Source organism: Sceloporus undulatus, chromosome 3 (genome assembly GCF_019175285.1).
Source record: "Sceloporus undulatus isolate JIND9_A2432 ecotype Alabama chromosome 3, SceUnd_v1.1, whole genome shotgun sequence".
Lineage (NCBI taxonomy): Eukaryota > Metazoa > Chordata > Lepidosauria > Squamata > Phrynosomatidae > Sceloporus > Sceloporus undulatus.
This window is the reverse complement of record NC_056524.1, coordinates 65246192-65264840: the sequence shown is the minus strand read 5'-3', so window position 1 is coordinate 65264840 and position 18649 is coordinate 65246192. Positions and strand designations below refer to the sequence as shown.

The 18649-nt window shown below is 40.1% G+C and overlaps 1 protein-coding gene across 2 annotated transcripts in view; it reads right to left on the bottom strand.

The window, feature by feature from the left end:
• Positions 1-13616, bottom strand: part of EVA1C (eva-1 homolog C) — a 53000-nt gene extending 39384 nt beyond the window's left edge. For both annotated transcript variants that reach the window (XM_042460623.1, XM_042460624.1), the window contains exon 1: positions 13324-13616. In XM_042460623.1, coding sequence (XP_042316557.1) covers positions 13324-13492 — 169 coding nt within the window. In that variant the 5' untranslated portion in view covers positions 13493-13616. The remainder of the gene's footprint in view (positions 1-13323) is intronic.
• Between the last annotated feature and the right edge of the window lie 5033 nt (positions 13617-18649).

The following is an 18649-nucleotide window of genomic DNA, read 5'->3' as shown; positions in this document are numbered from 1 at the left end:
TTCCATCAGGTAGCCTTTCTTATGTTCCCTATTCTTTCTATCCCACAACCATAGCTAGTGAGCCAAGTACAGGCACAAAAGCTAATTCTTATCTCCTCTCTCTCTCTCTTTCTGTTTTCACTGTGGATTGTAAACATTACTCAAATTCTTGCAGCGTGGGTTGGCAATGCACATTCTCACAGTGGCAACCGGAGGGGCAGCATTGCCACGTAGGGGGAAAAACTCACACACAATAGTCTTCTTTTCAGATACAGGCATTTTGCCAGTAGTTGGCATTCTCTTAACCCCTTGTGATGAAGAGATAGACGCTCACTTTGAAAGTCTAGCTTTCAACGGCAATCAGTAGAATGCTCACGTCTCAAATATCTGTTCCTGGGCTGAGTAGCATCCAGTTTTTTAAAAAAAGTTTTATTGCTCAGTTCCGAATCAAGGGCCTTGGTCTAGAAAAGAATGATCCACATGTGGCCATGATCCAATAAAGCATGCATGTGAGTGTGCACACATGCATACATACACATTAAAGCTTTGTGCAAGGCCTCTTGCTACAGCAGCTTTTACTAATGAAGAGACAAGCAGTTGTTCACATTTACTGGCTGAGTGGCTTCTTTCTTCAAGTATAGAAACTCCTGTGTTAAAAAAAAAACATTTTAAAAGCTGGAGAAGCATGGGATTGTAGCCTACAGTGTATAATTGGTTTTAAGCACCATATTTTTGTTTGTCAGATATAACAGGCTTTGTGAGTAAAGTGTTAATGCTACCTCCAAAAACTCTCACTTCCAAAGTCAAGTGCACACATAAGTGATATAATTTTACTGACCTAAAATAACACTGAATCACACCACTACTGAATCTGAACCAACTCTCTTTGCTTAGGTTGGGAGTGCAGGGTTGGATTCAAACCTGGTCATGTTTATGAGTAAATTCAGTTAAATCAGTATTACTTGATGTCTTGACTAAACTAACTTCATTTCAATGTCTACCCTCAGTTTGACTGAAGATGTACAATACAGAAATAATGTAGTTTGACACCACTGTAGCAGCTGTGGCTCCATCCTACGGAATCCTGGGAATCCTAAAGAGGAACCAGTACTCTTTAGCAGAGAAAGCTAAAGACCTTGTAAAACTACAAATCCCAGGATTCCATAAAATGGAGCTACAGCACTTAAAGTATCTGACTGCATTATTTCTACAGTGTAAATGCACCCTGAGTCTGGTTCTAATAGTATGCTATTAAGGAATAAAGATGAACTATAGTATGTTATAAATAATACATGATAAGATTATTTTTTCCTATTGTGTAAAAATCAGCATGAAAAATATTTTAGTTCATATATATTAGTTTCAACTCAACATTAAAGCCTAGCACATTCTATAAGCCAACTGTTGTAATGGCAAAGAACTCCTGTCATTTTCAAAGGGGCATCCTAGCATTGCTAGGTTAGAGATTTTCAACTTTGAGTTCCGAGGGGAATTTTAGACTTCAAGTCCCAGAAGGCCCAGCTAGCATGAGCAATGATCAGGGATTGTGGGACTTGTTATCGAACTTCATCTGAGTTTGGGAACCACTATTTTTGTTTATGTTGATTTTGTCAGGCTGGTATTTGTTTCTAAAATACTCCTTAAAGCTTTCAGAGTCAGTCCTAACAGATAGTTAGACTAGGACACTGGGAGACTAGGGTTCAAATCCTTGCTCAGCCATGGAAACCCACCGGGTGATCTTAGATAAGTCACACTCTCTCAGCGGAAATCAAGGGCAACCCCTAAACAAATCTGCAAAGTAAACTGCATGATAAGTTTGCCTTAGGGTTGCCATAAGTCAGAAATGACTTGAAAACACACAACAACAAAGCAATATCCTAGCCACACTTCCTTGGAAGTAAAGCCAACAGATTTCAATGGTGCATATTTCCAAATCTGTAGAATTACAACTCAGCAAAGGTCTCTGGGCTTTTTTTTTTTCTTTTCATTACTTGGGGTACTTGGGGCTTACTTCTAACTAACACTTTAGAGTTAGGTATACAATTGCTTCTTAGTGAATAATACTGATGTCACCCAACCTTCTCCTGTTAAAATAAGCATGTTGAGGATCTGAGAAAGAGAAAGGGCCTGATATTCTTTGAAATGGCAGGAACTACAGCAAAAATATTCAAATAGTTCAATTGAATGGAGTAGCTATTCTGGAACTGGTATTCTAACCACAAACTATATCAAAGTGTCTTGTATTGTATGTCTTGCTCACCAATATGAACTGCATCTCCTCCTAGGTCACCAAGAAACAGGATGTTCTCTTTTTAATACATGAACAATTTTCAGTTCCAGGTTAAAGGCCAAATTTAGCACACAACAAAAGAAAAGAATTTGAGTAACAGCATAATCCTATACCCATAACTAAATCCTGCAAAGTTAGTCAGACTTACATCCAGCTGTGTATGTACAGGTTTGCAGCCTAAAATGTGTTTCATAAAGCTGCCACAGTAGGCAGAGAAATTATTACAGAAAAGCCTCAGAATGGTGGTGATGTTGTGCACTGGGCAGATTAGATGAGAGAGTTCAGCACTGAGTCTGTGGAGATAAATGATGCTAAAACCACACAGAGCAGAAAAATCAATGACCCAGGAAAGTATGCCACCTGATAATCTTAATATGAAAGCTAAAGATCTATGCAGAGTGAAAGGGCTTAAGTAAGTTCCTTTCCAACTCCATGTCCACCATTAATCTCTCATTATTGGATCCTATTACATAAAACAGTTCCATAACTTCTTGGCTCTTTGGGTGTTTCATATTCCAACATTTCATTCCATTTCTTTACTTCTTTTCCTAAGCAAAAGTTAATTGTAGCAACCTTTGCTGTTGTATCAAGTTCTGCACTCTTACTTTACTAGAAAACCCATGTATAAAGAGGAAGGAACGAAGCAGAAGAAAAGAGGGAGAGAGAGAAAGTTATTCTAGCATGATGTAACTCACTTATGTCTTTCTTGCAAACAAATTTGTTTGTATTAGACTGAAGGAGTGACCTGTCTCTTTATAAGTGTTTGCTTTCACAAAATTCAACCAACCTTATGAAAATCAATCCCTCAGCTACTGAACAAGGAAGAGAACTCTTGAGGCAGTAAGTATAAATCAGTAATTTTGCTTGTAATTATTTAACAGGAGTACAGTATCAGTTTTAGACAAGCAGAAGAGTCAAAAGACAAAGGATGGCCTTTATTCCTGCCACCCACCATTTTGCATTTTAAGCATGCTGTGCTTGTTGAGGGCCATCGAGTGTCTATTATAAAGGTTATTTCTTGCTGAGCTCCACCAATTTTGGCACTGTTTTTCAAGCAAAGTAATCTGCACCAAGTTACTGTAAACTGATGCTGCCTTACATGAGAAAAGCACAGGTGGAGCTTGTGATAAGGTCTGGCACTTTTACCAGTTCCTAGTGGCAAATGTTTGGATCTGGAGACTTTCCATTTACAAAATGGTCCTTTCAGCAAATTTCTCATGCCAGAACCTGATGGTGGATGCAGACTTTTCACAGATTTTATTACTTTTTCATATGATTCTGCATTCCATATATTCTTCAAAAATGCCTATACATTTTTATTATTGCAAATAATTTCATTTTATCTATAAATGGTATTCAGATTTACAAGTGAAAGCCATCTGTCACAGAATATTTTGCACTGTGCATCCTCTAGCATGGATTAGAAGACCTCCAAGATATCTTCCAGCTCTTATGAATCTATGACATACCAACTCCATTTATAAATTACCATATAATACTGGAAGAAAAATTGATATTATTTGCTATCCCTACCCCACCCCACCCTACCCTGACAGTCTGAACAACTGTTGTTTCAAGGATCTGCATAATTTCAAAATGGCTTATTCCACAGTTCTCAAAATGCTTAGTCCAGTATAAGTCCACTGATGTATGCAAGATTGCAATAGGATATAAAATAAGTAGCCTATGATGACAGCCAGACAGTCCTATATCCAATTTACACTTTCTGGAGCAGGGAGGTAGGGTCACTTCTAAGCATTTTGCATGGGGTGAGCACCATGCTGGGGTTAGCATGATGTAATTGTAGCTATACCCATGTAGCAAATCACTTGTAACTTCAGTCAGAATCCTATGCTTGGTCAGTTGACAATCCTACTACTAATTAGGATAAAATATAGAATCATTACCCCTGCAAAACAGAGGATGCAAGTTAAAAACTGCTACTGAAGTCACGGAAGAGCCCCAGATGTGCCACATGTATATTTTACTTACACCTCCACTGCCATAACAATTCGATTAAATTAATAAAAATAGCAATAACTTGATCTTAATTATGGGACCACTGCAGCCCATTCTGATGAGGGAGCCATCAGGCAGACCCAGCAACATCGAGGACTGCCTGAAGGAAGAGGCCCCTCTCTCTTCAACTGTCATCTCGGCCTCAGAGGGAGCCATCAGGCAGACCCAGCAACATCGAGGACTGCCTGAAGGAAGAGGCCCCTCCCTCCTCAACTGTCATCTCGGCCTCAGAGGGAGCCACCGGCAGACCCAGCACCACAGGGACTGCCTGAGAGCTGGTGGAGGACTACTTCTGACGCTGCCCCCCCCCATCTCACCTGGGAAGAAGCTCCCCAGAACTGCGGAGGACTGTCTTGCCGCTGTGGTGGCTTTTTACCAGGGGGGAGGGGTCAGTGAGAGAGGGGTGTTTTTATGTATTCTTAATTGTTTTATTGATATTTGCTGTGAACCGCCCTGATCTATGGAAGGGCGGTATAAAAATAATAAATTTATTATTATTATTTATTCATGCTGGTCATTGGTTGCCTTCAACAGGAAGAGCTATAATAGCTGTTCATGCTCAGAATGAGACTTTGTCTAGGTGTCAATCAGGCTTATTCTTTTGGATCCAATCTAACTTCTTGGCTCCCCTTAGTGGCTATTTACAGCTCACTGTATAGACTTTGCTGCAGCATTAGTAAGTTTATGTGTGTATGGATTCACTGGCAGCCCAACAGGGTTCAAATTCTTCTACCAGGAGGTTCTGAATTCTACACTTATGCCTTGCTATTGTTGGGTCCAGTCCTGTTGTCTGCTCTATGGAATTAGCTACTGCACTGTGTGTGTACAGGGTAGGGAAATATGGAAGTGGTACTCCCACTATTACTGCTTGATGCTAGCTGTACACAGACAGACACAATGGTTTGAGTGTTGGATTATAACACTGGAGACCAGTCTCAAGGGAAGGCAATGGCAAGCCTCCTCTGACCAAACCGTGCCAAGAAAACCCCATGATATTTGCCTTAGGGTCATCATAAGTCAGAAATGACTTGAAGGCACACAACAACAACAGCAACAAATATATAGAAGTTATAGTAAGTGGCATTGTATCTTGTATTTGGTTCTGGAATTGCTAGAGATGTTGCAGGAGTGTCAGTGCAATGTATCTATGTCATTTCTTGGCCCCTTATGATAACACTGAGTTTACAGCTCATATATCTGGACAACATTATGAGAGGGCTGGTTCTAATGCTGTTGTTGTTCAACATACTGGGACCACAGGTTTGTCTCGTGGAAAGGTTAAATTAAACTAATTTCAATAGGAATTGCTTCTCTGCAAGTGTACTTAGAAGTATAGCATAAGCACTTCAAAACTTATTTAAAACAACGAAAACAGAGAAACTTGGCATCTGTTTCTGAATACTTACTCTGGTACCCCATCTACATTGCCAAAAACTGACTCCTGTAGTGTTTGCCAGCACAGAACCAGGGTTATTATACATCAAGCTGCAGCCAATAATCTCCATTTTGCAATTATGTCAGACTGAATAGAGAAATGCAGGCTAGATTGTTATACATAGTCATGTGAAGGCCTGGTGGAAAAGAACAGCAATTTATTTATTATTTTTTTTGGTTTCTCAGGATTTCCACTCTATTGAGAATTTTTTAGTTTTTCAATTCTAAAAAAATATATATCTGATTAAGCTTAATTTTTACTTTTGCAATTAATGAAATACATTTTGCGACAAAACTTTACTAACTCTGTGCCAGGAACACCATTAAAATGAAGAGGTATATGTATGATTTGCAATGTCCAGAATTAGAAAATTCCACTATTATTGTGAAAGGTACACAGCAATAATGGGAATAGTGGGTCCTTCCAGATCTTGCTGAAGTGCAGCTCCAAGCATTTCTCACCACTGTGTATGCAGGCAAGGGCTGCTGGGAGTTGTAATACAACAACATCTGGAGGGCCACATGATTTCAACTCTTGTTACAGATATATACTACATTCAAATTCAAGGTGTATTTCTTTACCTAATGTGTGTTACCATCTTCAGAAGAGACACATGCAAGATGGCCTTCATTGCTTGTAATTATACCATGCCATTGAAGAATTCAATATCTGTTTCAATATCGATGTAAAGTTTATAAGATTGTCATTGCGTGAAACTGTTTCAGTCCAAATAATAGACTTTATTTAGTTTATTCCAAAATGTGTGACTTCTCTTTTTATTGTTCTCCTAATTCTCAGATGGCAAAAACTAAGATATATGTGTGCTTAGATAGCACAGGATGCAGCAGTTTGCAGCTTTCTCTTTCAAATAGAATATTTATAATTTCTACAAAATTAAAGCTTTTATATTTTGACATTTTATATAGATGCAAAAATTTTAATTATGTGTTGAGTTATGTCTGGAGCATTTTATGATATTAAAGCCAAAAAATAAGTTTAGGGTTTTTATTTCACATATAATATTTCAGTTTTTCCCCAAAATGGAAAAAATCATGGCTTCAAAATACCCAAAGTACAGCCGCCTCTTGTATAAAGGGGAGGAGGAATCCTAGACTGAATCAGGTAGGAGATAACTATGACACTGTACTGTTGTACACTGTGGTGTTGGATTTATTACTTTGCAACACAGGTATTGGATTCTAAAGCTGAAACTGGCTGTACTTAAGGAATGCCTCTGAAGGAGATCATATTCTGAAGTTTTAATTCATTTGGGGCTACTAAAGAGTACTTCCATGCATACAGAGCAGGGGTAAGATTCATGCAGCCTTCCAGATGTTGTCAAACTGCAGCTTCCAACATTCCTCAGTAGACAGCTATGCAGTCTGGAGAGTTGCAGTCCAATATCATCTGAAGGACTATGTAATTCTCATCCCTGGCCCAGTAGCAGCTGATGGCTCCCATGTCTGTGGGGCAATCAATTTGCTATAGGGTTGAGGCTGAACTATCCAAGGTGCTGAATCCTAACCCCCTCCAAATAGGTTCAGCATCTTGGAAAGCTCACATAAAGTATGGATTAAGAGCCAGAGTAGATTCACTAACCCTCTCACATGCTAACACCAGCTACTACTCTCTTGACCTCCACTGTGCCACAGAGGCTTTCTTCCTCTAATTTTCCTCTGAATGTGGCACAGTTCACAACATGTTTCCATTGTGTTAGAACAGCTGCACTGCCCAAAACCTCCCATGTATTTGCTGTGGTGCAGAGAGGCCATCATAGTCAAGAAGAAGGTGTGTGCTTACTATCAAACTCACATAGGAACTGCACTGGTGATGGTACAACCACAAAATATCCATACACACACATGAATGAAAATTATCAAGACCTATCATCTAGTAGATAGAGAAGTGCTTTGTGACACATTGCCACACACTATTCTGTTTTATAGGATGATACCAAAGACTGTATTACACAATACACATGGCCCTTAAAGGAAAGGCATTAGGAAAAAGACCCTAGGTTAAAAAATGTCTGAACAAGCAAAACCAAATAATCCAAACTCTCAGGATGCTGATTCAGATGCTCCCTAATTGGCTTGAAAACCAGGCAGAAATGCTGTTGTCTTACTTAGGAAGTCAGAGTCAGATTTTAAGAAATGGGTTCCATGTCTCAACTGCATAATGCATCAAACTAGTATTAGTATTTAAGCTACACATGGGTGTACTGAAAAGCTTTCATCACAGGGCTAGGTTAATTTAATAGAATGAAAGAAGCTGTTATGTCAGATCACTGCACATTTGCCTGGAATGTTGGCATAATGTTGGTAGGATAAGCATGTTGTGATCTTAGGGAACTCTTGGTATACGGCAACATCCTGTAACAGGTTTTACAACAAGACAGCATATGATCCTGAACTTTAAAAATACTTAAAATCACACCAGTCTGCTAAATCATGAAATGAAGCTTAATACAGATATCATGTATTTTTACAACAAGTTTAAGTCATGCACAGCTCCTAAGCATTTTTATAAAGTGATGGGGTATTCATAGTAACCATATTAATATGTATTATGTTTTTTAACAGTTTACCCTGCATTAATTTCTGTCAGGTGTACTTGAAGTTTCATTGCTAGTTTAGATTGCAAAAGTTTAATGCCAACAGGCAAATGTAAGCTTGCATCTTGCTGGGGAATACCAAACATATCATTAAATGCTAATGGGCAAGCCATCAAGCTTCTGGGTGATTTCAAAACCACAATTAAGCAAATGATTAAGAAAACAACCATAACCACTTCTGGGGAAAATAAAAAGCAACACAGTGCTTTTAGAACATCTAAAGAAATGGGCTGCATTTTATGAACACTTATGCCAATGAAAAGTTGTCAGTCTTTAAAGTTATTTTGTTATTTTCTATCATATTTCATTATATCATTATAGAGTGTTTCCCAAATTGACCAGGGAAGGAACCAATATGACCTGTGCTACTAAAAAACATTTCATTTGTGAACCAGATTTTCCAGTAACATTTCTATTCCTCTTGTTAGCCTATTGGCATATTAATTAAACAACCCAACTTGAATCCCATTGTTGGAGAAAGGTGGGATATAAATCCTTGACATTAATAAAACTTTCCAACAACTAATACAGCACTGGATAGAAGTTTTTAGATTGGCAAGGATATGGCCAAGGAAGGAGGTATTTTCAAGTTGTGTGGGATCAGTTTGGTGGGGAAATGACCCACAATCCCCCACATAATCCTCTGTCAGCAGTGTATTCATAGGCGGGTTATAGACTGCCGAAAAGCTGCGGTCTGGCTCCGCTGTCGCTTACAGCGTGCCTTTAAACGGCACGACTCCCGGACGCTGCAGAGAAGGAGCACGGAAATCGCGCTTCTTCTCGGGCCCCGGAAGAGGTGCTGCAAATGCCAAAGGGCGCACTCGCGGCGTCACTTCTGGTGCGCCACGTGCGGACGCAGAGTGTCCGTTATGTCAATATGGCGGCCCCCATGTGGAAGGGGCGCTGCCATATTGTACGTATTCCATACGTACTAGGGTTAGGGGTGTGTGGAAGCGCCGCCCCTTCCTAACCCTAATACTATGGAATACGTATTTTTTGGCGGTGTGTAACCCGCCATAGAATCATAGAGTTGGAAGAGACTGCACGACCATCCAGTCCAACCCCCTGCCATGCAGGAAATCCAAATCAAAGCATCCCCAGCAGATGGCAATCTAGCCTCTGCTTAAAGACCTCCAAGTAAGGAGACTCCACTACACTCCGAGGGAGTGTGTTCCACTGTCGAACAGCCCTGACTGTCAGGAGGCTCTTCCTAATGTTGAGGTGGAATCTCCTTTCCTGGAGCTTGCATCCATTGCTCCGGGTCCTGTTCTCTGGAGCAGCAGAAAACAAGCTTGCTCCCTCCTCAATATGACATCCTTTCAAATATTTAAACAGGGCTATCATATCACCTCTTAACCTTCTCTTCTCCAGGCTAAACATCCCCAGCTCCCTGAGTCATTCCTCATAGGACATAGTTTCCAGACCTTTCACCATTTTAGTCGCCCTCCTCTGGACACGCTCCAGTTTCTCAATATCCTTTTTGAATTGTGGTGCCCAGAACTGGACACAATATTCCAGGTGGGGCCTGACCAGAGCAGAATAGAGTGGCACTATTACTTCTCTTGATCTAGACACTATACTTTTATTGATGCAGCCTAAAATTGCATTGGCCTTTTTAGCTGCCGCATCTTTATTAATTATAATGAGCAGTATATTAAGAATGACGAGAAAACATTACAGTGGTCCCTCCACATTTGCTGGGCTTAGGGTTGAAGGACCCCTCATGAATGTGGACAAAACGCAAATAAAAAAAACCCTGTTCTTTTTACCTAAGAGAACACCACTCTAAGAATCTCCAGGTCCTGCAGTGCAACTCTATGGTCAACATCTGCCAAAAGCTGGTCATAAAATCATTCTGGAGGATGTACAAATACCTAGAGAAATTTTTCTCTAGGAATTTCTAGGTTCTGTAGCACAAGTCTATGGTCAATCTCCAGCAGAATTGCGCTGGAGGACCTGGAGACATAGACCAAGTCTATGAAAGGTTATGCTACAACTTCTACACAGTTCAAAGATGCTACAAGATCCTTTTGAATACTGATATTCTATGCCCTGCTTCTGGGCTATCCATAGACAACTGATTTCCCTCTGGGTGAAAATAATGCTGCTTTAGAGAGACTTTTAGTTCGATCAAGCTTAGCTTTTATGTTTTTATGTTGTTGGAATACAGCTCCTACGAGTGTCAATCAGCATGGCCAATGGCGAAGAAAGCCACACTAGAGTCCATCAGTATTTGGAAGACCACATGTTCTCAATGCTATGCCATCTCACTTCGGAATGCATAATAACTATTACATGCCACATCCACTTTCATTGATGGTATATTCTAGTCTAGCCACATACTTGCACCCACTTGTAGTAACTTAATTCTGGGCTAGAACACAACAACAATTTAAATACATGTATTAATAAAAAACAAATTCCAAAATCTTCTGCTCCCAAGCATTTTAGATAAGGGAGATTCAACCTGTATCTAATCATGGGATGAACAGATCAACAGAGTGCGATACAGGCTTTCCTTCACAAAATATACCCGTCCCATACTAATGTACATTAGAGTTGTTATCATTAATAATAATAATAATCAGTATAATTAATAATAATAATCAGTAAGTTAAGTGCCCAGAAATGTGAGTTAACAACAACAACAACAAATAATTATATAATATTAATAATACAGTGGGCCCTTGGTTTGGTTCCAGCACCTGCTGTGGATACCAAAATCTGTGGGTGCTCTCAAGTCTCATAAAATGGTGTCCCTTATATACAATGGTGAAATCAAGCTTTGATATTGGAATACACACACACACACACACACACACACACACACAGAGTCAGCCCTCTGTAGCCACAGATTTTTTTATCCACAGATTCAAGCATTCATGACTTGAAATATTTTTAAAATATATAAATTCCAAATAGCAAACCTTGATTTTGCCATTTTATATAAGGGACACACTTTTGCTATGCCACTGTATTTAATGGGATTTGAGAATCCACAGATTTTGTTATCCATGGGATGTCCTGGAATCAAACTTCAGCAGATACCAAGGGCCCACTATATATATATATATATACGTACGTGTGTGTGTGTGTGTGTGTGTGTGTGTGTTCCAACCCGTAGATGCTTGAATCTGTTGCTAAAGAATCTGTGGATAAGGAAGGACAACTGTATTTTTATTATTATTATTATTATTATTATTATTAGATAGAATCATAGAATCATAGAATAGTAGAGTTGGAAGAGACCGCAAGGGCCATCCAGTCCAACCCCCTGCCATGCAGGAAATCTAAATCAAAGCAAAAATGCTCAAGTCCAGTAAAATACAAAGGTGGAGTAAAAGGCTGTCCCTTATGTAAAATGGTGAAATCAAGCTTTGCTATCGGAATTATATATATATATATATATATATATATATATATATAAAATTTTCAAGATGTAGATGCTTGAATCTGTGGATAAGGAAGGCCAATGATAATAATTATAATAAGATGCTGAAGTCCAGTTAAATACAGTGGTGAAGTACAAGGGTGCCCCTTATATAAAATGGTGAAATTAAGCCTTGCTATTTAAATATATACCTTCCATCCCTTTGTAGGTTGGTAAAATGAATACTAAGAATGGGAAGGGCAGCTATGAAAAAGATACTGAAGAGCAAAGACATACAACTGAACAGTAAAGTCAGAATCGTTCAGGGCAATCCATTCCCAATTACCATGTAAAGATGCAAGAGCTGGACAGTGAAGGAAGCAGACCGAAAGAAAATCAACTCAATTGAAATGTGCGGCTGGAGAAGAGGACTTAGCATACCATGAAACAAATGGGTCCTTGAACAGATCTGACCAGGGCTCTCCTCGGAAGCAAAGATGATCAAGCTGAGACTCTCATACTTTGGCCACATATTGAGAAAGCATGGATCACTAGAAAAAACAATAATGCTAGGAAAGGTAGAATGTAGAAGAAAGAAAAGAAGACCACAAACCAGATGGATAGACTCAAACAGGGGCATTGTGGGTAAGGGCTTACAGGATCTGGGCAGGACAGCAGAGGATAGGGATTCTTGGAGATATCTTATTCACTGGTTACAGGTGTGAACAGAAGAATTTGTCATCTTAGCACCTTATACTATCATATCCTTGCAGGGAGTTTTTGGTAGAACTCTTTATTAACATTTTTTATTCTCTAATATCTATTTATTACCATTTCATATTTATTTAAAATGGTTCAGTTATATTTAGAATTGGTTAAGATTGTTTTGTACTCTCTCGTTAGTCTATAGCAATTATAGTGCACCTATTCTTTTGGTCTTTTTGCCTAGTTATTGTGTAAGCCTCTGGTTGTGCTAGTTTCCTCCACAGGGTGGCCATGAGTCATGAGGGCAGCTAACAACAACAACAACAACAACAACATGAGTCCCCAGCTTGTTGGGGGCAATTGGCTTACAGATTGTAAACCTCAATTGGAAATGCTATTGGTGTTGGTAGGATGAGCATGTTGTGATCTTAGAGAATGCTTGGTATACTGCAACATCCTGGAACAGGTTTGAGAACTAGAGAGCATATGATCCTAAACTATAAAAATACTGAAAATCACACCAGGCTTCTAAACCATGAAATGAAGCTTAATACAGATATAATGTATTTTTTATGTCAAGTTTTGAAGTCAGGCAAGTTTGTAACTCTTTTCAAACTGTGGATGCTTGGATCTGTGGATAAGGAGAGCCAGCTGTATTAATAATAATAATAATAATAATAATAATAATAATAATAATAATTATTATTATTATTATTATTATTATTATTATTATTATTATTATTATTATTATTATTATTATTATTATTGGAGCAAAGAGGAGTGGGTGGCCTTTCCTCCTCTTCCTGGGCCAGGAGAGAACAGGGAAGGTGTCCCAGTTTTGCCCAGGTGCAGAAGCAGCAGGAGCCTCCCTCGCCCTGACAGCTGCCCAGAGGGCTTCCCCTCGGACTCACCTGCGAAGTCAGCCAGGGCCAGGGTCCCTTGCGGGCGGAGCAGGAGCAGGAGCAGCCCCAGGGCCACCTGGCGCCGGGGGAGAGGATGCTCCTGCTGCTGCTGCTGCTGATGATGATGATGATGATGATGGTGGTGCTGCTGCTGGCCAGCCTGCCTTGCCCTCCCCATCCTCTCTGCCCACTAGTCCAGTCACATGGCAGTGCCAGACCCCCAGCCCAAAGAGGCTCTCTCTGCCCAACTCTGGAGCCGACTAGGCGGCTGAGCCAAAGGGAAAGGAGGAGAAGAGGGGAGGGGAGAAAAAGGCTAAGGAAAGGGGAGGGATCCCGACTGGAAACTGGTCCAGCTCAGCCAAGCCTCTCCCTTCCCTCCTGCCAGAGAGAGAGAGAGAGAGAGAGAGGCAGAAGGGAGGGAGGGCGCCTTCTTCTGTGCTCGGAAGGATTGGGGGGGAGGGCCCTTCAACAAGTGTGCCCTCTTTGCAGGGCACTGAATTGCACTGACCACAGGGCATTGTGCCTTGTTCTGATTGAGTGCCTTGTTCACAGTGGACTTAAATGCACCTGAGGAAGTAGACTCAAGTCTAGGAAAGCTCATGCTGCCCCTTTCTTTCTTTCACTAAGTCTCAAAGGTGCTACAAGATGTGGCTTGTGTTACTGGCAAGAAACACCGAACACAAGAGACCGCAAGAGAAAGAATATTTAATTCGCAGATGATAATTCACTCCTCTTCCAATGCTCAGGAAGAGCTAAAAATGCCCCGCCATCATCATGATGCTGGAGGGGCTGCAAAAAGACTGGCTCCCCTAGCCCCATATAGAATAGAATGACTTAAATTAAAATCATATATATATATATATATATATATATATAAATAGGTAGTAGATTTCTATGCCAATTATCACTGCACTTAAGCAGTCCCTAAGCTGTTTACAATGTTAAAAAACATCTAGGGGTACTGTATTAGCCCTATAGCAAATCCAATAACATCCAAACAATGCTACCTTCGTTGAATCAACCAAAATGCACAATGACATGTTGCAAGCTTTCGAAGTCACACTGGCTTCTTCATCAGGCAAACGGGAGAAAGAAATGGAAGATGCATTTTTCCGTTTAGTACAGATGGTAGGGAGGGCTAACTACAGGCTGGCACCTACCCCTTTTTTGCCCATGTGGTCACTGGGAGATTTTCACAATCAAGGAAATTTAATGTCCATTTGCAATTCAGAGAAGATGTTTCCCTGGAATCCAGCAGGTCTCCTTCCTTTGTGAAGCCACAGGCCCCTATGTAGGTAGAGAACAGTGGAATTCACAATGTGTAATAAGCCAATTGCCCCCAACAAGCTGGGTCCTCAGATCACCCTTATCACCAAACCATCCATTTTTGCCCTGCCCTTTCATTACTCCATTTGTATACCAAAGACAACAGGCCTTTGAAACTTGGGTCCAAAACACATTGCAAAAATAATCCAGTTTGAGACCACTTTAACTGCCCTGACTCAGTGCTAAGGAATACTGGGAACTGTATTTTTATGATAGCACCAGAGCTCGAGAAGGCTAAATGTCTCATATAATTATAATTCCTAGGATTCCCTAGCACTGAGCCAGGGCAGTTAAAGTGGTCTCAAAGTGGATTATTTCTGCAGTCTGTTTTGGCTGCTGCAAGAACTGAAATGGCTGCCCACTGAAAGTGTTTGGTGGCTGGGCTCTCACCCTCACCCTCTGGAAGCAGCACAGCCAAGATGTCCCTTGTAACACAGTGAACACATTAGTGCCATTTACTGTTAATGCTCTGTATGTGCTTCAATGGCTTTAAAGTGAAGATGCAGAAGTGTCTAACATCTCAGCCAGAAGGTACATGACAGGGCTAAGGCTGCATCCTGTACACATTTACCTGCCAATGAGCCATGTTTAGTTCAACAGGACATACTTCCAAATACAGTACAACCCCCATATCCATGGATTCAGTGTCTGCGGATTTACTTATCCATGTCTGAAAAACAAAGTTTTTGCTAGGGATTTCTAGGGCCTCCAGTGCAGTTCCATGGACCTAGAAATGCCTACAGTTAGTCTTAAAGGTGCTACAAGATCTCTCTACGTACTGAAAACAATAGGGTTCCCTGTTATCCACAGGGGGGTCATGGAACATAACGGCCATAGTGTAAATGTGTGAAGGGTTGCCCTGTAAGTGGTGGATAAAGGCACATGAAATATTTTTTCTATAGATGCAACCTCAATAAAGGAAGCGCATGCCTGGTACACTCTTAGAAATGGGGCTGTGTTGATTCATTTGTTACATTTACATCCTTCCTTTCTATGAATAAGTTCAGAGGCAGTGTACTTGGTTTATTATTTATTTATTTAAATAATGTATATCCCATTCTGTATCTGTAGATGTCAGAGTGGCTTACAATAAAATCAGTTTAAAATAATAAATAATAACAATAGTTTTAAAAGATTAAAATATAGGGGGCTTTTTCCCAATTAAAAGCAGATGATTTAAAACGGGTTAAAACTATTTTTAAAAGTGCAGCCATAAGACACTGGATAAAATCACTTAGACCTAATTTTTTTTAAAAGCCAAGTTTTGAATTGGTTCCAAAATGATCCCAATGTTGGTGCCAATCGGGTCTCAAAGGAGAGGGTATTCCACAATTGGGGTGCCACTACAGAGAAGGCCCTCTCCCATGGCCTCCCACAATGTATTTTTCTTGCAGGTGGAACACAGAGGAGGGCCTCTCTAATAGATCTCAATTCTCACTCAAGCATATATACATAGAGAGATCCTTCCTCAAGTATTGTGTTCCCGAGCCACCTCAAATTTAGACCAGAAATATATTGGAATCTGGTATAATTCCTTCAGAGCTGGCGTTATATGGTGTCTTACTGGAATCCCAGTGAGCAGTCTAGTTAACTGCATTTTGCACTAGCTCCAGTTTCTGAGTCACCTTCAAGGGAAGCCCCATGTAGAGTGCATTGCAGCAGTCTAATCAGGATGTTATCAGTGCATGGACTATGGTGGCTGAGATATCAGGAAGGATTGTAGCTGATGGACCAGTTGGGTCAATTCTTCTGCACATGAACCTTGCAACAAACCTGTGATACCTTAGGCTAAGAAAGTGTAATTGTCCCAAGATCATCCACTGAGTGTCATTGCTTAGTGAGGAGTCTCCTGTCAAGTTATGAATTTCATAGGATTTTCTTAGGCATGGAATATTGAGAGGTGGTTTGCCATTGCCTTCCTCTGAACATAGTCTACAAGACATACCTCAGCTTCTATACAGTGTGACATCACTATACCGTGTGACTGCAGATGGCAAGCCCCATTGTCCCAAATGGTGGTGCATGCACATGGGTGAGCTAGCGTTCATGTGCATGTTGTACCACAATTAGTGACAAGGGGACTTGAGGTCCTGCGTTTTTCATATCTGTGGGTGGTCTGGAATGGATCCCCTGCGGATATAAATGTCCGACTGTACTTTAATTAACATAAAAGTTTTTCTATTTCAGATTTTTAAAAAAAATTAAGTGAGAAAATATAATTAATCACTAAGTAATTAACTTAAAAGAACTCACTTCAGCTATAATTACCTTTCCTGACAAAATACAATGCAGTTTGCTGTTCTCTTCCCAAGTCCTCCTATGAATTGAATGTCAACCTGTTTAACCCTGAAATGGAGAGCTGTTTGTAAACTAAATGTTATTGTAATATTTCAGTGTTCATGAAAAATGCTGTATTTCCTAGCCCACTTAAAAACACCTTTTAGATCTTCTTCTCAAATCATGTAAATATCTGTGTAGAGTTGAACAGAATAAAGATGTTAAAAAGCCCATGTTGATCTTGCCAAACTTCATAGTAGCTGCAGAAAAAGAAGAAGCCTTCTTCCCTAAGGAAGGGTGACACCACTGCTCCCCAAACATATGCTTTTTGGCAGTAAAGCGCTGTGGCATTCACCTTCATCCCTTTAAAATGCTGAAGAAATGGTGTGAGTGGGGTGAGACTCAATGGAAGGAGAAAGGAAAGGCCCTAGTTTATTTTAAATTAAAATTAAAAATTTATTTGTTAAAAAAATAATTAAAATGTATTATTTTAAAACTTTCTTTAAAAACATCACAATTTAGTAAATTTTCACTTTAATTTAATTTACATGAAACTATGTGTATGACATTGCAATTAAAAGTATCATTTTATTTTTGCTAGTTGTTTATGTCATAGCTCTTACTATCACATTCAGTGATATATGGGAATTATGATTTATGAGTAACATCAGGACAAAAAAGCTTACTAAGGATTCTGGATGGTGTGGTACGTGAAAAGGTCAAGGGGGGGGCGGGTGGAGTGACACCATGAGTTACCGCACTGGGTGATGCCAGTCCTAGTGACACCACTGACAGTGAGGCCCATGTCTAGTATATAATTCTTCTCCTTCCATTCTTTTCCCCATGAATAAGTGACATGACTGGCTTTCCAGAAAACCTAGGAAACAATGGAAGTGCTAAGCAGCATGCTGCTTCCTGTGGCACAGTTTTCTTCATGCATGGAGCCTGGAACAGAACAGAATTAGTGAAAAGGGGCAACCAAGCCCATGAATTAGAAGTTTCACTATAGCCTATGATTACAGCCAAATCCACATGGCCAGTTGCCATGACTGTAAATTTACTGTTAGCTAAGAATCACCATGGCATTACCTTTCCAGTGTTGGGATTGCATGCTCCTGTGAGGCAAGAGCTATGCTGATGGTAATAGTGCTGGTAGTAGGGTCTCCCATGTCTGATAAGCATTTGCTGAAGAGCCAGAATAAATGTGCCAAACAGCTACTGGGCAGCAGCAGGAGGTGAGAGGGTGACACTGGTCTAGCATCTCTCAGAGACAATGGCAATGCCACCATAGTAGTCATAGTCTCTAGAAATCATTTGTACAGAAGTGTTGGTTTTTTAAATGTGTGTTTTGCAGTCAATGTTTACTTTTAGTATGTTCTGTAAACAAATTGTCAAAGGGTAAAATGTAGCTTGTGCCCCCCCCCCTTGTGATTCACACACCTTTTAGAGGGAAATATCTTTCACGTTCACTCTGTAAGGAAAACCAGAAGGCAATCCTCCTGACTAGTGTCAACAATTCAGAATTCAGTGTCTAGGGACTGGTATCTTATTTGCTGAGTTCACTTTCTTTTCCTGAGAAAACAGAAGCAGAACATAGAGCAGTTTCAGCATAGCAGCAATGCACATAGCAACTGTTTAAAAATGTTCATAAGGAGACTTCATGTCATTTTGGCACTGGATGAAAAACTTTCCAGTTTCCCAGCATTTTCAATCTGTTTTAGTGATATGTTTA